The sequence below is a fragment of the Acipenser ruthenus genome, chromosome 5 (assembly GCF_902713425.1).
Source record: "Acipenser ruthenus chromosome 5, fAciRut3.2 maternal haplotype, whole genome shotgun sequence".
NCBI classification, from domain to species: domain Eukaryota; kingdom Metazoa; phylum Chordata; class Actinopteri; order Acipenseriformes; family Acipenseridae; genus Acipenser; species Acipenser ruthenus.
The window spans coordinates 25,458,389-25,478,381 of record NC_081193.1 but is presented as its reverse complement, the minus strand read 5'-3'; the positions used below and the strand labels follow the sequence as shown (position 1 = coordinate 25,478,381).

General features: G+C 38.8%; 1 protein-coding gene across 2 annotated transcripts; it reads right to left on the bottom strand.

Moving 5' to 3' along the window:
* Nucleotides 1-684: 684 nt before the first annotated feature.
* On the bottom strand, nt 685-18,280 carry LOC117402454 (GTP-binding protein 2-like). Of its 2 annotated transcripts, none has more exons than XM_059023869.1 (12): nt 18,114-18,280; nt 12,139-12,165; nt 10,701-10,885; nt 8,560-8,668; nt 7,954-8,151; nt 7,666-7,840; nt 5,222-5,441; nt 4,679-4,814; nt 4,256-4,314; nt 3,665-3,836; nt 3,339-3,503; nt 685-3,028 (listed from the first exon to the last, which is right to left on the bottom strand). In XM_059023869.1, the coding sequence occupies exons 1-12, from the start codon at nt 18,162-18,164 to the stop codon at nt 2,867-2,869; spliced, it is 1,659 nt and encodes a 552-aa protein (XP_058879852.1). In that variant the 5' UTR covers nt 18,165-18,280; the 3' UTR covers nt 685-2,866. The 2 variants fall into 2 exon arrangements, with proteins under 2 accessions (XP_058879852.1, XP_033859487.1); XM_034003596.3 differs by lacking the exon at nt 18,114-18,280 and adding an exon at nt 15,716-16,152 and having other exon boundaries at nt 686-3,028.
* Between the last annotated feature and the right edge of the window lie 1,713 nt (nt 18,281-19,993).

Sequence of the window (19,993 nt, the reverse complement as noted above, 5' to 3'; positions counted from 1 at the left end):
TTTGTTTGAAGATACAAGTCTGTATTTCAGTTGAACTTCATCTGTACACATTGAACTAGAAATAGGCTCTATTAGCATTCTAAAGGTATTTTGTCAAGTAAGCAGTATTGCCTCTAGGTCACACATGCTGGGTGTGGTTGGGGTAAAGCTGTGGATTGGGATTTCAGTGCCGAGCCAGATATTACAATACACTGCACTACAACCCATATTTAAAATGCCAGAAATCATATTTAAAATATACCATTTTAAAATGCATATTTTTAATTAATGTTTTCACACCTGTTTCATCAGCTTTTGTTTTGTTACATTTACACAGAACACTTTTTTGTTGTAGCATTGCAACCTCTGCCTTTCTTTAGGTGAAAGCAGGCAAGTATGAGGAAGGATACTGGAATGATACAGATGGAAACTGTATTTGCCTGTCTGGTACAGGAATGTTGTTGAATACACAGGTCAGCAGTGGCTACACCATGCAGTACTCAGTACTCCCCGATTCAGGATGTTTGCAACTGAATCCTTTTCTAAAATAAATGTAAAACAATGTCCCAGGATTAGCAGTGCAACCCGTTCTCATGAAAGGTCCAAAAGATCATAGAGATCTATTGGTGCATCTATTTTGACTTTACAGGTAATCAAAATGCACTCAACTCTTAACTAAAGCAAATAACAAAAAAAAAAAAAAAAAAAAAACTTATTAAAACCAAGTCTTTTTTATTTTTATTTATGTACACCACATATACAAATTTGATTTGTACATAAACATGCGATACTCCACCCAAACGCAGAGTTTAAAATATTATATAGTTAGCCGAGTTCCCCCTGTCAGCTATCTTTTTTTTTTTTTTTTTTTTCCCATCAGTGAAACTCAGCCTGCAGTGAACTCTGCTGAGTCTCAGGGGGTCTACTACACGACTAGAATTTATAAAATCAATAGCTACTTGCAAAACACAAAACAGGTATTTTCAAATAGTTGAACATGAAATATGATTACATTATTTTTATTTTTTTTTTAAACTGGTTCTACATTGTTCAGTTGTGCATTTTTCTGTAACTGCACAGGAAACACACATATAAAATCAACAGTTTAAGCATAAAACTATAAATACACTTCTTGCCTGCATTCTCATTGTTTTCAAAAAGAGAGAACGGTCAGTCATAATTAATGTTGCTGAATATAGCAGTCACCTAACAGCTTAAAAAAGAGAGGAGGTCGTGCTGAATTGATGCTGTTCTCCTCTGCATTGTTGAAAACGTCCAGAAAGTATACAAAAAGGTTTTTTCAAGGAATAGCACCTTTTGAAATGTAACTCTCCCTCCGGTTATATTTTTACCCCTTTCACCACATTGACCAACAGTGAAATGAACAATATCTCCTGTGTAGAACATTGGCAGTCATACTGAAACAATGGAAATGAACAAAAAAAAACGAAGCAACTCAGTGCAATGAATCCTTCAGCTGCTAGTAACATCTCAGAATTTGGACTGTGGACATAAGTACATACAAATGAATCAATATTTTAACTCAGCAGACAGTCAGGTCTAAAAAGCTGCTATTTGGCTGAGCTTATTTCCCATGAGAATTTAACAAAACTGCATTCAGATATATATATATATATATATATATATATATATATATATATATATATATACACACACAAATTTGATTTGTACAAAAAAAAAAAATCAATTCAGTTTTTGTGCATTATATTTTGCTATTAAACTCTTTCATGGATTGATGTTGTTCTGTGAAAATGTGCTACATTTACTGAAATAAAAACGCTTTTAAAATGACCAAATTCCCATTGTCTTATGTTATTTTAGAGTCTACTGATTTTTTTTATGTATTAATATGCAGGACAGCCACTATAAGATCGTTACCTTTATTAAAAATGTGCAGGGATGAATCTACCGATTAATCAACTAATGCCCAAAAAATAACCAATCAAAAATTTTAATCGAGTGACAGCCCTGATTATATATATATATATATATATATATATATAACTTCTCACTATCTGTTTAGCACGTCTGATATCTTTCCTTCTTGACTGGACACTGTGAAAAACTGGGTTAATCTTCCTAAATTGCTTTAAAAATTAAAATGTCAACACTTCACAATAGTTTCCAATAATACCGATTTCCATTGCCAAAGTGCATTATATATATATATATATATATATATATATATATATATATATATATATATATATATATATATATATAGTAACATGAGAATTTGTAGTGCTTCTTATCTGAGTTTGCACTGTTTCTTTTTCTTCTTTTCAGTAACATTGTTAATACGTTTGCTTGTTTTTTGTAGTAAAACCCTTATTTCAATCTGCATTGCCAGGAGGTTTTGAGCAAGCTCAGGGTTGTTACCAGAGTAATAGGTATTCAGCATTCTGGGTTCTGTATTGCTCTGGATCGCTGTAGGAGATGCTTGTTGCAGCACCTCGACACTTTGTAGACTGCTTGACAAAATCTCAATAGAAATAACATTTTAAAAAGTCAAAATCTCAAAAAGAGAATGAGACAGAAAGTTTAAGTTCATACAAAACATAAAACCAGTTTTAACGCACAACCCTAACTCAAATGAATAGGCTAAAAATGATTAAAACATTTGGAAACTGGCATTATTAAAGTGCCCCGTGTTGAACAATGAGCAAGTTAATGGAAGGACTGCACTGGCATGACACTCGGTAGGCTAAAATACAGGGCTGTGCAAAATAGTATCATCCTTCATCCTCCACTCTGTGGCTGTTGTTTAAACGTGGTTTAAAGGGCTACCTGCTCAGGGCTGCGGTATTGATGAGGTCCGGTGGAGCTTGTATGTCCCTTTTTCAATTCTCTCTCTTCTCTGCACTTCCTAGTTGTATTGGTCCATAAAGAGAGGGTGCAGGCTGGCAACGTGTCCGATCCCTTTCGTTACTCCCTCTCGGAAGAGTAATTTGGCGCCGATTTTCAAGTACTCCGGGTGCTTTATGAACTTAAAACACACTACAGCCTTCTCCCCTGTCCGCAGCTCATCCTGAAACAAGAAAAAAAAAAAAAGAAACCTCACAATTACTGTAGCGCAAAAAGAAACTAAGGAACGAAGAGGCATAATATACTTATCCCAAGGAACAGCTGATTGTATTGACAGTATTCATTTTGATTATTTTACTATTTTAATTTTCCTTTTACCTTTGGAAAGTGGTAGCCTCAATGTGAAGAAAACAAATTCCACTTTGGTGGTATGAGGCGGGTGTAAGTGACACGAGTGAAACGAGAATGAGTGAGAAACCAGCACTGGCAGGCACCATGTCATTGCTAGGAGGCGAGCACACTGCGCGACCTACCTTTCCATGTAAGCACTCAACAATGGCAGTCTGTCGGACGTTGCCCACGTGGACAGTGACCTGGAAGCCCTTTCTGACAGTCTTGGCGTGGAACAGCAGCACGATCTCCGCTTCGAACATCCAGCATATCGTGGGGTTCATCTCAGGACTCACCATCACCATGCCCTGGAGGAGGCCAGAAAAAAAAGGGCTTGTCATTTTTACCTTTCCCTAAAATAAATTACCCTACTGACAAGCAAAACACCTTCAAATGTAGCCCAGTATCTCAGTATGGTCCCCCTCTCTGAACACATTTGAAGTGCATTTTTTTAATATAAATGTCTGACCTTGCGCAGCAGGGACCTGTCGAAGTTGCCCAGTGCCAGCGTGGCTGCCTGGCCGGCCCGGAGGACCCTGCAGGCTGAGCGGTTCCTCTGGATGCTGCACACCTTCAGCTCCAGGAAGTTCCCGTCATCAGTGGGACCTACCACCAGCCGCTCGCCTTCCCGGCAGATACCACTAGGGGGTGACATGAAATTCAGGTATTTGCTTAAACTAGCCCAAATAAAGCTGTGTTGTGTATCCTAATTGCTACAGACAAAATGGCATGTTTGGGAGGTGGTATGGCTTTTACAAGGCCAGTGGGTGCATAATAACATGGGAACCTTAAAAACTGCAACAGAAATACTACTCCTGTTGTGTAGCTGTCTGAGCCATTCCTCGGTAGACTATCACTCCTATTGTATAGCATTGCCTATACATGCTTGTCAAGCCTATAGAAAATCATAAAAAAACAGCTAAAAAAAAAAAAAAAAAAAAACAGCTTTGCAGTCTTCTTCTGCTCCCTGATTGTTCATATGAGTCAGTGAGTGCATCATGCAAAATATGCCCTGCATCTCCCCCAAGCAGGAATAAAGCTTGATATTTGTAACACTGACCTGTAGAGAGTTCCCCCAACAACTGTTCCAACTTCAGGTACTGTGTAGATTTCATCAACCTGAAAACAAGAAAGAATGGTAGTAAATCAGACTTGATGGCAGGCAGGCCTCATTATCAATACCCTTAAATCTCAGTGTCATGTTGACATACTGTACTGACTAAAGGCTACTGTAATAACCGTACGATGGTATTGAAATGTTGAAATCTGCACACGTGATTACGCACAGAACATGGTTTAATTTTTAAAAGAAACTGGTGCAGTTGTTGTATGAAAAACTATGAGAGTAGGTATTTTGCATGGAAATGCAGCTCTTCTCTGAATAATCATCATGGGGGCTGTGCAGGAGTCCTGGGGCCAGGGGTGAGAGGTTCAGTTCTAGGCTGTGGCACCCTGAGCGCAGACAGGAGAGGCGAGGCTGTACCTGGAACTCTGTCAGCTGCTGCATCAGCTCCTCCTGCTCCTTGCTGTTGCTCAGTGGTGGGATGATATTGAAGAAAACCTTCAGTAGATGCAGGTTTTCACCCGAGACGCTGGACAGTGTGAAAATCGGCGTGATACTAAGAATACAAACAATACACAAATGAATACTCTTTATTGAGTTTCAGACACACTTGTTTGATCAGTTGTCCTGAAGGGAATAAAACCATTTAAAAATAGCAAAAAAAACTTTTTTTTTTTTTATATTGCCACAACTTTGCACTTGTTTCAACGTCAGGCCCTTAGTGTCAAGCATACAGATGAATATCAAACAGCTTTTGTGTTGAGGGCTCAATCACAGTGCACCCAAGTGTTTCTATTTTGGAATTGCGAAGAACAGTCAAAACGCTTCTCATTGAATTTACAAAGCTTTTTTTTGCATGTCCATATTTCTAGGTCACATTTTGAAAATGCAGACCTAGTTGCGTGAACAGTCCTATAAATAAACAAATGAGAGAAATCATTGAGCAGTGGAATGAGAGTGCACCTGGGGGACTGTGCAAACTGCTGGGCGGCAGTGACGGCATCATCTGCAGTGGCCACCAGCATGGGGACCTTGTTACAGCCGGGCTGCTTTAGGATCCTCTCCAGCTGCTTGACCGTGCGCTCGATGGTGCTCTTGGTGCACAGGTCCACCTTGCTGACCACTATGAAGATGGGGACCTTCAGAGCCATGGCCAGGCCCAGGTGCTCTCGCGTCGTGCCAGCTGAGGAGGGGAGGGAGGCCATTACAAACATGAACATGCAATCTGTGATCTTCCCATGTCACTCACATTTATTCTAATGTAGTCAAGGCATTGTCTGAATTCATTTCAAAAGAAAATAAAGGTTTTGTATTTGAGACACCACACAGTACCGTGTTCTGCATTACCGGTAAAAACTAAAATAGCTTTGTACGCAGGTGGATTCTCGCAGCTAAAACATAAAAACGTAATACAAGCCAGACATGTCAACAAAAAATAGGAAAAGCACTGAAAAGTTAGGTTTGTATTTTTATTTATATTTAAATGTCAGACACTTTATTATGATTTTATTATAATGCTGCCAAATAAAAGCTACCGTAATACAACATCTATCATCTAATTCATAGCTCTACCAAATGCAATACAGTGAGTTTATTTTAATTTAGGGTGACCTGATTACTGTATTTTGATAATTGTCTTGGAGGAAACCGTCAGAGACACAGAATGCAAGTTTTAACGTCTCAATTTATTATAGTAGCAGTTACTGCAATGGGACAGCTTACTTAATGATTTTGTTGAGTTTTCGAAACGTTTAGGTAAGCGAAGAAATCTTATATTAGATACAAACTAGATGTAATAATCATTTGTAACAATGGAAGCTTACTTGTGTGACATCATGTGAACTGTAGACATAAATCTAAAAGCATACAGTATGTCTTAGTGTTAAAAGGGTTTTGCTGTATGTATTTGTGTTTTTTATTGAATAACTTAAAAGGATAAAAGTATATGTTTCTGTTGCATCTAAAAGTTGCAGACCTTAAATAATAAAAATACACTTTCAAACGTTATTTAATTCATCCAAACAGAAAGAAGCACTGCTGTGTTTACTCCTCCAGTCTTGTGCTAGTTAGTAATAGCTGAGTGTTCCAAAACAACTGCCTGACATTCACAAGTATCAGCTGGGCCCTGAACAAACCTGACGTGTCAACGCCATTGATCTACAGTGGCGCTATCTTAACATACCTCTCGGTTTTAAAGCTGAGATAAGGGCAGCATGGAGTCTTAACAGGGTGCAACACATACCCAGGAATGTACGGAGGGAGCAGCTGCCAGTACTGTCAACAGACTGTGGCATCGTATAGTAAACAAACCAACCCACTTTACAAAACATTTTGTGATGGGGCATTACAGTATTATAAATTCTGTTATTATAATCTTTACCCTGTGTTTTAAAAGGGTCATATAAATGGGAGATATTCCAGAAAAGTAGATGTTAGACCTTGCTACTCTTTATTAATATTTTAATACAATTCAATAGAATACAACTTTGGCTTCATGCAGTGCCTGTCATGAGAAAGTCATCCCAAGGCACAGCACAGAATGGAGAAAAACAAAAGCAAATAAATAAATAAAACATAAAACTAGGTGAATGTACTTCTAAACTAACTTCAGCCATGTAAGCAGAAAGCCCAGCTAACAAAGAATTGCAGTATTCGATTGTGGAAGAAACAAAACCAGGGGTGACTGCAGCGGACTTCAGAGCCTGAGGTCAATTGCCAAACAGCTGGTAATTCCTTTAGGGAGAACTGGCCCAAGAGATGGCAAGCAATCACAGAGAAGTTCAGCAGTGAGTACTGGCAAAGTAATCTGAATTAACAGATCAAAGAAATTAGGGTGTCAATGAGGCACAAAGATTGTTGAGATGCAATGCAGTAGTTAAAAAAACCTAAAAAAAAACATGGCGCTTATTTTAGGCTTTAAAGTTTGCAGACCTTACGATTTTATTTTTTTAAATGATGATTTCTGCAAACTGCTTTCACTTTGTAAGCACTACACTCGGTCCCCAAATAGCAAATGGTATTTAACTGCAGCTATCAACTGTGCATCTATCTTGTCCAGTTGGAACTGTAATTCAAGGAGCCGTAGCGCCAGAGATGGGAGGGAATGCGTTTCCAAACTCACGTCTGATATCTAGGTCAGCGGTGGAAAAGGATGTAGGCGTAGACCAGCTCAGTTTCCATAGAACGCTGCTAGCTTGTGCGCAAAACAGTAATGGTGTTCCTTCCAGTCTGGCTGCTTCAGTTTTTAAGCATTGTCATAGTGCATGAAGATTCTTGAGTAAGCAACTGAATGACTGCCAGTTTTATGGTTTCCCCACATAAAAATAATTTGGAAAATATAACTCCAAAAAAATTAAAAAAATAAAAAAAAAACACACGCTAGAACGCTACTGATGAATAACGCTTACCTATGCCTGTGTTAGCACCAACTACCAGCATGGCAAAGTCAGGGCAGTAGCTGGTCAGGCCGAAGATGGTTGTTTTCAAGTACTTGTGGTGGCCAGCCAGGTCGATGAAGGTGATCATCTTGGAGGCACTCTCACAGATCTCCTCTGCTGTCCGTGATTCGCTGTAGTTTACCACCTGGAAAGAGGACCAGGCAAGGTCAGGGCCACATTCAGATTCTTTAGACTATTTGAAAATGTCTGCTTATTGTCAGACTGCTCTGCTCTCCTGTCCTGTCCTGTCCTGCATACCTCCCCTTTGCTGTTGAAGCCCATGATCTCAAAGCTGATGCTGGAGGTCCTGCCAGACTGGATCTCGTGGAGGTGTCTGAAGAGGTTGAGGCGTGCCCGCCCCCGCCCGTTATCCAGCTCTCCCTGCGTCAGCACGCCCAGCAGGGTAGACTTGCCTGAGTCCACGTTCCCCAGCACTGCCACCCGCAGGTCCAGGAACTGCACACAAACACACAAGCGCTGGCTTATTTCTTTCAAACACTGTCTTCCTAACTTTCAGGACACAATACAGAATGTGTTGAGAGTTCTGGTGTTGAATAACTATTTTGTATTCAATGGTACATAGTGAATAACTCTTCATTTCTAATCTAAGTCTACTGAACTAATACTATATTCCAAGATTTTCATTTCCCTCCAAACCCCTTTTTGTGAATTTAAAGGAGTGCTGACCTCTTATTAGCTTCATAACCTTGCAATGCTAACAATTATAAGAAGCTCAATAACATCTTACACAGTTTTATTAAATTGTCTGTAATCACATATAATCAAATGCAGCATTTGTTTATATGGGAATATACCTTTTTTTTTTTGGAAGATTGGCTCCTCTTAAACAACATCGAAACTCACCTGCTGGTCGTCTGGAACTTTCCTCACTAAAACCTCTGCGATTTTTCTTGGGATGTCCAAGTCATAGTCTACCTCTCTCTCTCTGATGACTGTGATGTCAGCTCCAACCCTAGAAAACAAGAAGCAACATATTAGATTTCATTGTGTTAGAATGTTGCCATTGTCTCATTTGAATATGCTTACAATTCATTAGTATAATGCTATCAAAAAAGTTGGGGAGGCTTACATAATTTACAAGGGTAGAATGTTTTTTTTTTTTTTTTTTTTTTTGCTTTTGTCGTTCTAAAATTACCAATACCTCTGGTGAATGCAAATATTGTCATTTTAGCCTACATCTCAAGTATTGTTTCATGAAGTATTTAAACATCTGTCCCATTGTGACAGAAATATGAGTTCTGGTTGTAAATCTCCCTCCCGACCTGTGAGGGCGCTAAGTAGCGAAAGGGAAAGGCTTTGGACGGGTTGCCTCTGTTCATTTCCTGGGTCGGAAAGTCAGTCGGCCTGGAAAAAGACGGGGCTCCGCTGCAGGATCGTATTGACCCGGAAGATAAACGAGGTAGCAGCTGCAGGCAATAGTCAGCTGTAATGGTTTACCAAGGGGTCATGCATGATTGCATAAAAGGGGTCAGAGAATTGTAAATCTTTTCCTTCACTTGGGTTTTATTGAGAGACTGGACGGACCGTGTGAGACGCTGAGAAAGTGGACGGGAAAATATTTGTGAGTGTTTTGTTTGTTTCTTCGTGTCTGTTTAGTAACTGTCTGTGTTTTTGTTATATAGCACTAGACGGCTGAACTCGAATCCGGAGCTGTCGCCAAGGGCCAGCACAAAACCAGATCAACACTGCACTACAGTCACGATTAACATTGTTATCAGCACTTGTTCACAAGTATAGCACGTATTATATCGTACTTCACCACAAGCACTGACAGCACTCACTTTGGACTTGTGATCGTGTGTGTGTCTAATTGTGTGTGTTTGTACTGTGCTTATTATTTACGAGACTGCAACCCTTTTGATTACTGTGCAATACTGTTGTGTATTGCCATTTCATTATTATTTGCTGGCTGGTCATCAGACCATTGGATTAATAATCATTAAATCAACCATTTCACCCGTACTTTGTTGTCTGTTTGTTCTTGGGATTACTGCACCTGCACCGCACCTGATATACACCTACTACTAATTACCACTTTGCCACACCCATCAATAATCTGACCCACTAGCAGTGTGAATACAAAAATTGATCCTCCATGCCTTATAGCCCCCTGCTGGGTAAGCACTGGCTCCAGGGTGCCTCTAGCGGAAAGAGGGTGGTGAGCCATGATGACAGATTCATATTAAACAACCACTTAACAGAAAATTCATTCAGAGCATGGAGACCAACCAACTTCACCAGTCAAATACAGGGGAACAGAGGCTGGAAATACACAAATTCAAAGCCATATAAGAATTCCCCCACCTTTCGAATGAAATGCAGAACATTTTTAATGTGGAAATCTATCTTCAGTAAGACTGCAAACTTTCAATATGAATGAAGATGTTAGGATTCAGTGCTAATGAATATTGACAGCAATGAAATGTTACAATCCTTCTGTACACATTCCATCAAACATGCTTCAGCTTTCAACAACACTGCCAGGCAACAATCAACTCCTCACCTATTATACCTTAAATCATCCTACCAAAGCTGCCACTGATAATACCTGTTTGCTATTATCTTTCCAGTGTGGTGGCTTTTTGTTTAAGCAGTATCTGTGTGTAAAGCAAAAACTCTTTCTATAGGAGACCACCATTTAGGATAAACCTTGACTCTGGTACTACAGGTGCTCTTTGTCTCTTGTATCAGTTATACAACTCTGGTTGCCATCGACAACCAGCGAAGCTGCAAAGTACAGAACACTATAACAGTGTCTTCAATTATTAAACTGAGAAGATCAGTGGCATGAGCTGGATGTGCGATTCACTCAGATTCCAGTTAGAAAGATTCCAGTAGAAAGACCTGAGGGAAACTGGAGCCCTAGTGAGAAGAATACTCTAAAACAGAGAAGTATTGCATATTGTTCGGAGAAGATTATGTTTAACTAAAAACACCTGCACGTGCATAGCTTTCCTAGTGCTTTAAAGTCACAGCACGCTTACTTCTCAGCCATCCTGCGGAGCGTCTTGAGCGAGGCTCTCATGTCCTCCTCAGACAGGCCCACCAGCAGGCCATTGTCCTCCACCCCGATCTGGTACACCGCCTCCCCACGGCCCTCCTGCAGCCGCCACTTCATCTGCGTCACCAGGTGCTCAAAGCGGTACTGTGTGGGGTTCACCAGCTTCAACTAAACATACAAAACAAAAATAGAAACCACTCCATCTTCACCCAAACCCTATCCACTGGCTCCCTCGGCAGGAGTCTACAGTAAACGTTTAGACTGAAGGATCAAAATATGCCAAAGTCTCACATGATAACCTCTTGTTTAACACCAGGGATGGCAATAAGACTCCCATTGCATAGCTGTTTAATCCATTCCTGGTTTTACTACAAGTTTGTAAGTTTTTAAAGGTTTTGCCCGAAGGCGACAGAGAATAAACAACACGTCACACAAAGAAGCAAAGTTAACAATCTTTATTATTTACTTCTAATATAACAATGTATTCTATTAAGCCATGAGCATACATAAAGAAAAGATATTACCCCTTCCTATATGGGACAGTCATGCGGTCTGGTGATCTGCTTGTCTGTGGTGGAAACTGAACTGCCTACTGTGACCTACTCACTGTGCTTTTTATCTAATCTGTTGCATGCATGCAACTTCTCCACATAATCGAATGCTAGTTTAAAACGGACAACATTTTTTTCCCCAAATGTAAACAGATTCTTTGGGCACACAGAACCACACCTGAACTGGTTTATGTAAAACAGTGGTTTTACAAATTAGTAATTGTACCAATGTGCTTTCAAGCACATACACACATTATATAAGACTATATAATAAATGCTTAATGCCCATAAACATTGATAATATAGTAAGTTTAAGAAGACATGTCTGAGCTTGTTACCTATACATGGTGGCTAATAATGCTTGTAATAAAACCTGGAATGGGCAAAAGTGCTATGCAATATGACTTATTTCATTCCATGAATACTGCAAAAAAGGCAGCTGGATTTTGGGTGCCAGGAATTGTCTGCTATTTAAATCCCCAGAAGAATGCAGCTTTCAGTTCAAGCTGGGTGAATTACCGTACAGGCTGAGCGTTGTGTCCGAATTTTATATAATGCTTCATTACTGTACTTGCCTAATAAAAAACACAAGCTGTTGGGGTTTATAAACTTAAAACTTGCATTTCGGTTTGTTTGTTGTCCTTGCATCTCTTCCAATTTTCAACCAGACTACCCATCTGTAAACTACACAATTTCTCTCAGCAACATGGGGGAACTAACAGAAGTGATCCAGACTCCCTCCATTTTCAAAGTAGGCATTTCTATTAGTGTTTGAGTTTTCTGTGTTTGACAAAGAGATTGTCCTTAAAAATAAAATAAAATAAAAATAAAATAAAATAAAATAAAAAAAACATGGGAAAAATAGCTTACCTTGTACTCTATATTTCCTTCTTCAGCCTAAAACACACACAAAAAAGAGTTAGCAGAGAAGCTCATCCTTTGCATGTATTCAATTATAGATCACTTTATGTTACACTACGAACCTTTGTGTGTTTCAACTGTTGGACTTTTTATATGAATCACTTCTCCAATTACTGCATATTTTAGTTATTACTTAATTTGGACTGCGTGTAACATGCTAAAATTGGTCGCATACTGAGACAGAAATCTCAGTACATGTTTACACTTGTCCTTTTACCACCTGAATTCCAGTGAAGGGCTTCAAACTTCACTCTCCACATAGAAACTTTTCTGGGGACAGGGCATTAGTTATAACAGCAGTGTTCTGAAGATGGTAATTAGACACTGAAATCAATACTTTTTTTTTATCAAACATGTCCTAAACTACAGATTACAGACCATGAAAATATACTGGAAGATCGAGTGTCAAATAAAAATGTTTGTGTTAGCTGAAACCAAGAGCACTGATGAAAGCAATAGCCTGCAATTCTGCTTGACAAAGTTTTACCTCAGATTGTACAAATCTACTGTAAAGGACAACCAAATTAAAGCCAAGCATGTTTAACTGTATCTGTTTGCTGGTTCTGTTTTTAGCACTCTGGCTCCTGCAATGAAAAGATGGGTATCATTACATTCTAAAACAGGGAGGCTGCCAAGTGGCACACACACGTTTCAAACTCTTGATATGGTCAGGCTAGTTTTGTATGTCTATAACCAACTTGTAGTACACATTCTATAGAGGACAACGTTTTGCTTACTACAACAAAATGAAAACAAAAAACGTGTGTACTACTTAGGCTAAATTTGGTATGGTTACATGGAAGATTATGTAGGGTGTCACAAAATGACCTACCCATTGGGATAGATATTTTTTTTTTTGGTTTAATTCCTCTGAATGCCTTAGGAAAATCTGCTGTTGCACATAAACAACCCTCCAGTAAACACTAGGACAGACGAATAAATCCAGAACAACCGGGGAATGACCCTTTATTGCCTGCTTTGACCTTTCAAATGACCCATTGTATCTCCAACTCCAATAAATTATTTTTTAAAAGATGAAATGCGCGCCAGTCCTTATTATGGGATAGTATTAATATCCAAGCTCACCGTATATGCTCACACAAGATACTATATAGATCAGCTAACTTCTTGAAAATGATTGATGTCTTGTACAGTTTCCTGGGCTTACAGAGGACAGGCCTATACCTTGGTTATAAGTGGAAGAGACGGCCCATTAATCACAAGGGATGAAGTCCCCATTCAGTAGGATTTCTCTTTTCTTTTTTTTTTTTTTTTTGCAACCCTTATTCTGGATATACCAGCAGTCTGGATCTTTGCATCACAGTTCATAAATCATAGCAGCATAACAGAAAAAAAAAAACAAAACAAAACAAAACAAAAAAACCATGACAAGCAGTTAGTGCTGATTAAGTAAACTGTCAACAGTCTTGATCACAGAATGTCATCTATCAAAATCTGTGTTCACCTGTGGGAAAGGTTTACAGACTTCAGGTTCAAATGACTGTTGAAAAGATAAAAATTGCACTAAAGTATCCCCCGCTGAAGTATCAGCTCTGTAAATAATGGAATCCCTGTTGGGACTAAGTGAGTATCAGAATCAGCTTTGCTTTGAGGTCCTTGTTTAGCAGTTCTAAATACGAAAGGCTTGAGAATGATGTCACAGGGACAGGGGCACAAACGGTAACCTTGTTAAAATCCCAATTCTCCTATTGAATGATGAGTTTAAGACAACACTGTTTTTTGAATAAGGAAGATTTCAAGGTTAAGGCAGATGCTGCTTGGTATGAAACGGACACCCTGGAAATAAATCCTCCACCTGTCACAGTCAAGGAAAACACAGGTTGGAAGGATAGATTAGAAGGCATCAGTGTATTGGATTTTGGTGAACCAGCATGGTGGGGAAGAAACTGGGAGGCAGAACTTGTCGGTATAAGACACAACGGAATTTAACTGGAGCATTTTACAGCACTGGGGATATTATCTTGCATTGATTGAATAAACCACCTAATCAGTATGGGTTGATCAAATTAGATCCTTAGTTTACTTTCAGTGTTACCTTAAGGTAAAACGTCATAATTAAACACACTACACACAGATATTAATTATATAATTAACTACTTTAGGGTCTGGGTGGCAGTTTAATTGGTTCAATTAAACAATTTAGAACAGGGTTGGAACAAAGACCAGGAGTGGAAAAGCCAACTTTGGCCAGCCCTGATTTAGGTGCACTCTCTCAATCTCCTGGACCTGACTATGGCTGCTTTTGTCCAGATCTTTTTGTGAGCACTAAAATCTGGGTTTTCAAGCATAAAAAAAACACACCACACAGCTGACAGCTGAACCATGTCAGGTCTCTATTCTCTTGCTGTCACAACCCCCACATGATTATTTATGTCATTTTCCAAAAGTAAAAAATAAATACATCTTAATCTTAAAATAATAATAAAAACAGAAAAAAGTCACTCATTGGAAAATCACAATACAAGTATTATCACAAAGCCCAAGAAAAGTGGAATTTCTTTAATGAAGGCAGTATAACATTAAATACATTTGCAATGGAAAGTCTCTTTTTTACCAGTATCATGTCAGAAATTCCACTTTGCTCAAGCTTGATCTGAGACTGCCCCAAAGTTAAAATCTGGTTATGAACACATATCACAGATAATTATGCAAATTCATAATATTATAATAAAATAAAATAAAAAATTGTGCTCAATTATAGTTTTTGTAAGGTAAGACTTCAAGGCATTACATTAGCTAATGAATGGCTTTACTAAGGAAAGAGAAGGCTTGAACATGTGTTTATGGAAACCACTGTAGCAGAGGTTTACATATAGTACTTCAATAAATATAGAGGATCATAAATATACCCTCTATATTTACATAGAGAGGGTCAAAGGAACACCACGCTCCCCGCCCCCGCCCAATGTCAGTATATTTAGTAACACAGCTGGCAGTGTAAATAAGAAGGAGAAGATGGTCTGACCGCAGAACTGTCCAACATAACGTATTTACAGGGTCAAGGTTTAGCTTTCTGTTGCTACGTTTCATAGCGTTTGTTTGAATTCATCTTGTTACACTATATTACATGAAACAGTTTACACAATGAAAATATTGTAAAATTATAAATATAACTAACTCATGGAAATCATGTGGTAGCCTCTAGACATTGACTACATACATTGGCTGGCCTTACACATTTTTTTTTGTTATCTTCCGGGGTAGGGGTTGTTATTTGATTAAAATTGGATAAACCGTCTCTGAGTTGTATAGGGTAGTAACTGGAGTATATATAAAGATATTAACGCTCTTAACAACGTGCCAAAATATAAACTCACAACCAGCAAAACATACATGTCGTTGCGGAAGTATTCAATTGTGTTCTTGTGATCATTAATGTTATCTTCTTTTGGATAATACTCGATAAAGCGTGAGGTACCTACCTGTAATAATAAGCCCTCTGGCACACAAATTAAATGACACGTACTGTGGTTTTTTTTTTTTTTTTTTTTTTTTTTAAACTTACCTCAGGAGGTAAATAAGGTGGGTTGTTGCTGGGTTTCGTATTTCTGGTTGCTCGGTTTTTTACTTTTTTGCTGTTTTTTGCGTAGGATTTTATTGACATCAAACTCAAACCATTGCCCGAACCCGAATTTAGTCCCTGCGGCCCCGCCATCAATCCGGAACCGGTACCGAAAAACTCTGCCACCCGCGGATCCATCACAGCATCGATACCCTTGAATCCTCCAGATAATTGTCACAGAATAGTGGGACATTCACACTAATGCGTTCGGGGACGCGGGGCAAGGACAAAAAATGAAAAAAAAATAAAACCTACTCTGCCTACAATAACAACAATAACATAACCCTAAGTCTGCCCAGTCCGTGCGGAAATACGTCAGAAGAGACGAAACGAGTAATATTAATGAGATACGTCAGAAACCTCCTGAATATTAACATTACATGCCTTTTGATGAACTAAAAACAGGCAGAGACGGAGGAGTAGGCGGCTGTGGGCCAATGCTTTGAATGGATTGGGACCACTGATCTATAAACACACCTCTCCTGCTATAGTTTGTGTATTAATTCTCTATTCATTTAAACAATATGCCTCGCTGTTCAGCCTTTGCCTGCAGCAGGTTGTCGACCAAGGGATGTGGCAACACCTTCCACTTGAAAGTATTCATTTTAGGTTCATGAGGTATCAGTTCAAACTAGATGGTAACTTTACAAGTAAAGTTGTGGGGCTTGCTTTATTGGGAAAGTGGTCAAAGTAACTGATTTGTGTCAAAAGTCACATTGTTTATTAATTGTCTCATGCTTAGAATGTGCTAGAATTTGAAATTTCTCAAAGTTCTATGACAGTTAATTCAACAGTGGGAAGTAGCCTACTGAAAGAAGTTGATGCGGTTACTAAAACAGCTGTACCTCTTGATTGGTAGACGCCATTCCTGTTTTGATTTCATATTTGAATAGCTGAGAAGTAGAGGAAGATGTCATATCCTCTAACTTTTTGTCTAGCTTGTTGGGAAAGTGGTCAAAATTTCAGTTGTTTATAAAAAGTTAGAGAAAATGTAGTTGATGCGGTTACTAAAACAGCTGTACCTCGTGATTGGTAAACAATTATTTCTGTTTTGATTTTAGATTTGAATAGCAGAGAAGTAGAGGAATATTCCATATGCTCTAACTTTGTGTTTTACTTGTTGGGAAAGTGGTCAAAGTAGCTGATTTGTGTCAAAAGTTACATCGTTTACAGTAAATAGAATGTTGGAAGTCTGGGAGTTTTTAAACAACGGGGAGCTTTAAAAGTCCCATTAAAGTGAATGAAGATGGACAAAAACTGCTAAAAATACATTTTTCGAAAAATGTGTTCATAGGCGACGCGTATAAAATAAATTGCACAAACCTCACAAGAAGTTTTTGTTTGTTTGTTTTTCGTAAGCGCGCAAAACAGGTCTAACAAACATATTTCTCCTTTTCCTACTGCGCAACCGCCAGACCGCTCGGGCAGCTGGGATATAAAAAAAAACACTCAGTGCGTTTACATGAGCATGAGAATTCTGATATTTTTCTGAAAATTAATTTTTCTGAAAACTAATTTCAATATCAAAAGTCATGTTAACAAGTTTTCAGAAAATGTATCGGAATATTCAGAAAGTCAGTTTTCAGAAAACAGCACCTAGAAATATTCGATTATATTCCGAAAACTATCAAAATGTATATAATGTAAACACACTTTAAGGAAAATCTATTCCGATAGCGTACTGCACATGTGCAAACTTTGAACGTCATTCCTGCACGTGGTTTTACAAAACAGAGAAAATAGTAATAATCTGTGGTCAGTCTGCATGCATCCATTTGTCTAGTTAGGGATAAAGCAATACATTTGTTAAAGTCCTTATGTATTTGTTAATAGCCCATACTGAAGCAGCAAATGTTTTCCAGCTTTAAAATAACGTGAGAATTTAAAATAATGTCTGCAAAAGAAACTGGTAATATAGAACAGGATGAGCTGTTGGAAAGGCTGCCACATTGTTTGGAATCTGAATAGAGGTACAAGATAGTAATCTCTGAATTTAAGACCTGACACTTCGATAAAGCACTTGAGTTATTGGAGTGGTGTCCGGTCTATCGTAGGTATGTGCGGTTTGTTCATATCGTACATAGGCTACTACAGTACTTTGCATGCGGAAATATCCTGCGTTTTTCCGAAAACTTTAATCCATGCATTGGCGACTCCCAAAAACGTGCTCAAACCCGATGCCCGATTTTAACCATTTTTATGTAAACATTAAGCTAGCTTTCTAACACTACCAGATATTTAATCACAAACAGTTGTACGCCAGATTGTCACAATCAAGAGAGCTGCAAACAACTTTACAGGCAAGAGTCTCTTATCGACAGACAGCTACACCTGCACTAACCTGAGCGTTTGAAATGGAAGTATCGTCACACTCTTGTGCTGTTCGTAACATTCTGAACTACAGAAGAGTCAGGTTCGGTTTCTGTTGATGTCTCTGGCGTTGGAGGGTTAGCTTTTTTGTTGTAGAAAAACTCCAAACGTAGCTGTCTTTTTGCCATTTTAAAAGGGCTCAAATTCACTCCGTTTTAGCACATATTTTCGCTGACTGAAAAAGTGAGTCTCACACGAGAACAAATACAACGGTGAAGGGTCTTAGACAGTGGCGACGCATAGGGGGGGCACGCCTGGTCACGTGCCCCCCCCCCCCCCCCAGATTTCTGCCAGGCAGTGGCTTAGCCACTGTGTTAGGGTCGTTCACACTGAAACATGTGTAAGAAATTGCAATATTGTTATATTTTTCGCTTCCCATTATAGCGGGGCGGACGTGGCATGGGCGGCGCTGATTTTTCTTTTCGCTCACGGAAAGAACTTTTTATTTACCGCGTTGCTATCAACCAATGAGAAAACATAAGCAAGCTGTACTTGCTCAACCCCAAACACAGATGCATGAAACATATAGGCTATGATTACTGTATATGCTATGTAGCCTAGCTACTACACACATAGATGTGGTAGAGGACATCTACTATGTAATGAGTAGCCTATGTATTTACATAGAATGCACTCGCCTCATGACATATCTTACTGCCAGCTGACCTCTCCAGCAGCCAGCCTACTAATAAGATTATCATTTTTCACGGATTGTGCAGCCAGCTTCATCAAGGGACGGTAACCAAGTCCATCCAGGTCTTGGAGATGGAGTGGTAAATGTACAACCTGTTATTAATTGAATAACTAAAGAAATAAATCAGAATGAAAACAGTTCTGGACGCTGCTGAGAGAAAACCGGCAAAACTGTTTCAATTCCTGAGTTTGGTTACCTACTTGTTTTCATTCTGATTATTTGTTTAGGCTACAGCGTGTCCGTCAGCTCAACTAGCGAATGTCAGTGAAGTGTGATACCAAAAAAAAAAAAATGAGTGGTTGGATTTGCTGTCAATCAAAGTTTTTTGTTGGATCAGCTGTTTGTACATTTGTTTTGTTTTTAAAGGCGCTGTAGTTATACAATGTAGTTAATGCAACTGTGTGCACAAGTCCCTCCTCCCCCGAACCTCCAGAAGATTAGGTACCATCGGCAGTCCTGCGTCAGTCAAAGAGTAATTACATTAGTGAAATTAAATAAAATGGTTTGCTTTGTTTGAACACCAAATATGAAATGAACAACCATAAGTACGAATGAAATTATATATAGTTATTTATTATCATGATGTGAAATTGAAATCTGATGCGCATGTTAAAAGTTGAAGTCCTTTGCTTCGTATTTCCTTTTTTGTTTTTAAACGGAAGTGTTCTGAACTGAATCTCTCTTTTTAACTATTTTGCACAACAGTGTATTTGGTTATTGGATCTTCTGTTAAAAAAAAAAGTTCTTTATTTTTCGAAAATAAAACGTCAATGCACTAATAAGAAATCAGGTTGCCAATTTCACCACTGTGACTATTCACCTTAAAAAAGTTACCATTGCCACCCTCTCCCGAAAAAAAATCCTGGCTACGCTACTGTTGCCAGGGTTTATTATTTAATCTGTGCCCCACCAGTTTTTCAAGCCATGAGTCGCCAATGCCCGGTAGCTAAATGCTTAGTTACGGCTCTGGGCAAAACCAAAGCACATGGCCAGTAAGCAATATTTTTCTGTATGTATTCTTTTCTGTTGAGCACTACTGACACCGTTGAAACGGTGAGTCTTAGGTCGCCTGCGGATACATTAGTCCAATCATTGCGTCTGAACCTGGTGTGTAATCCCAGGTAACTGCTCACTGTTAACACGTTTTAAGACGTTAA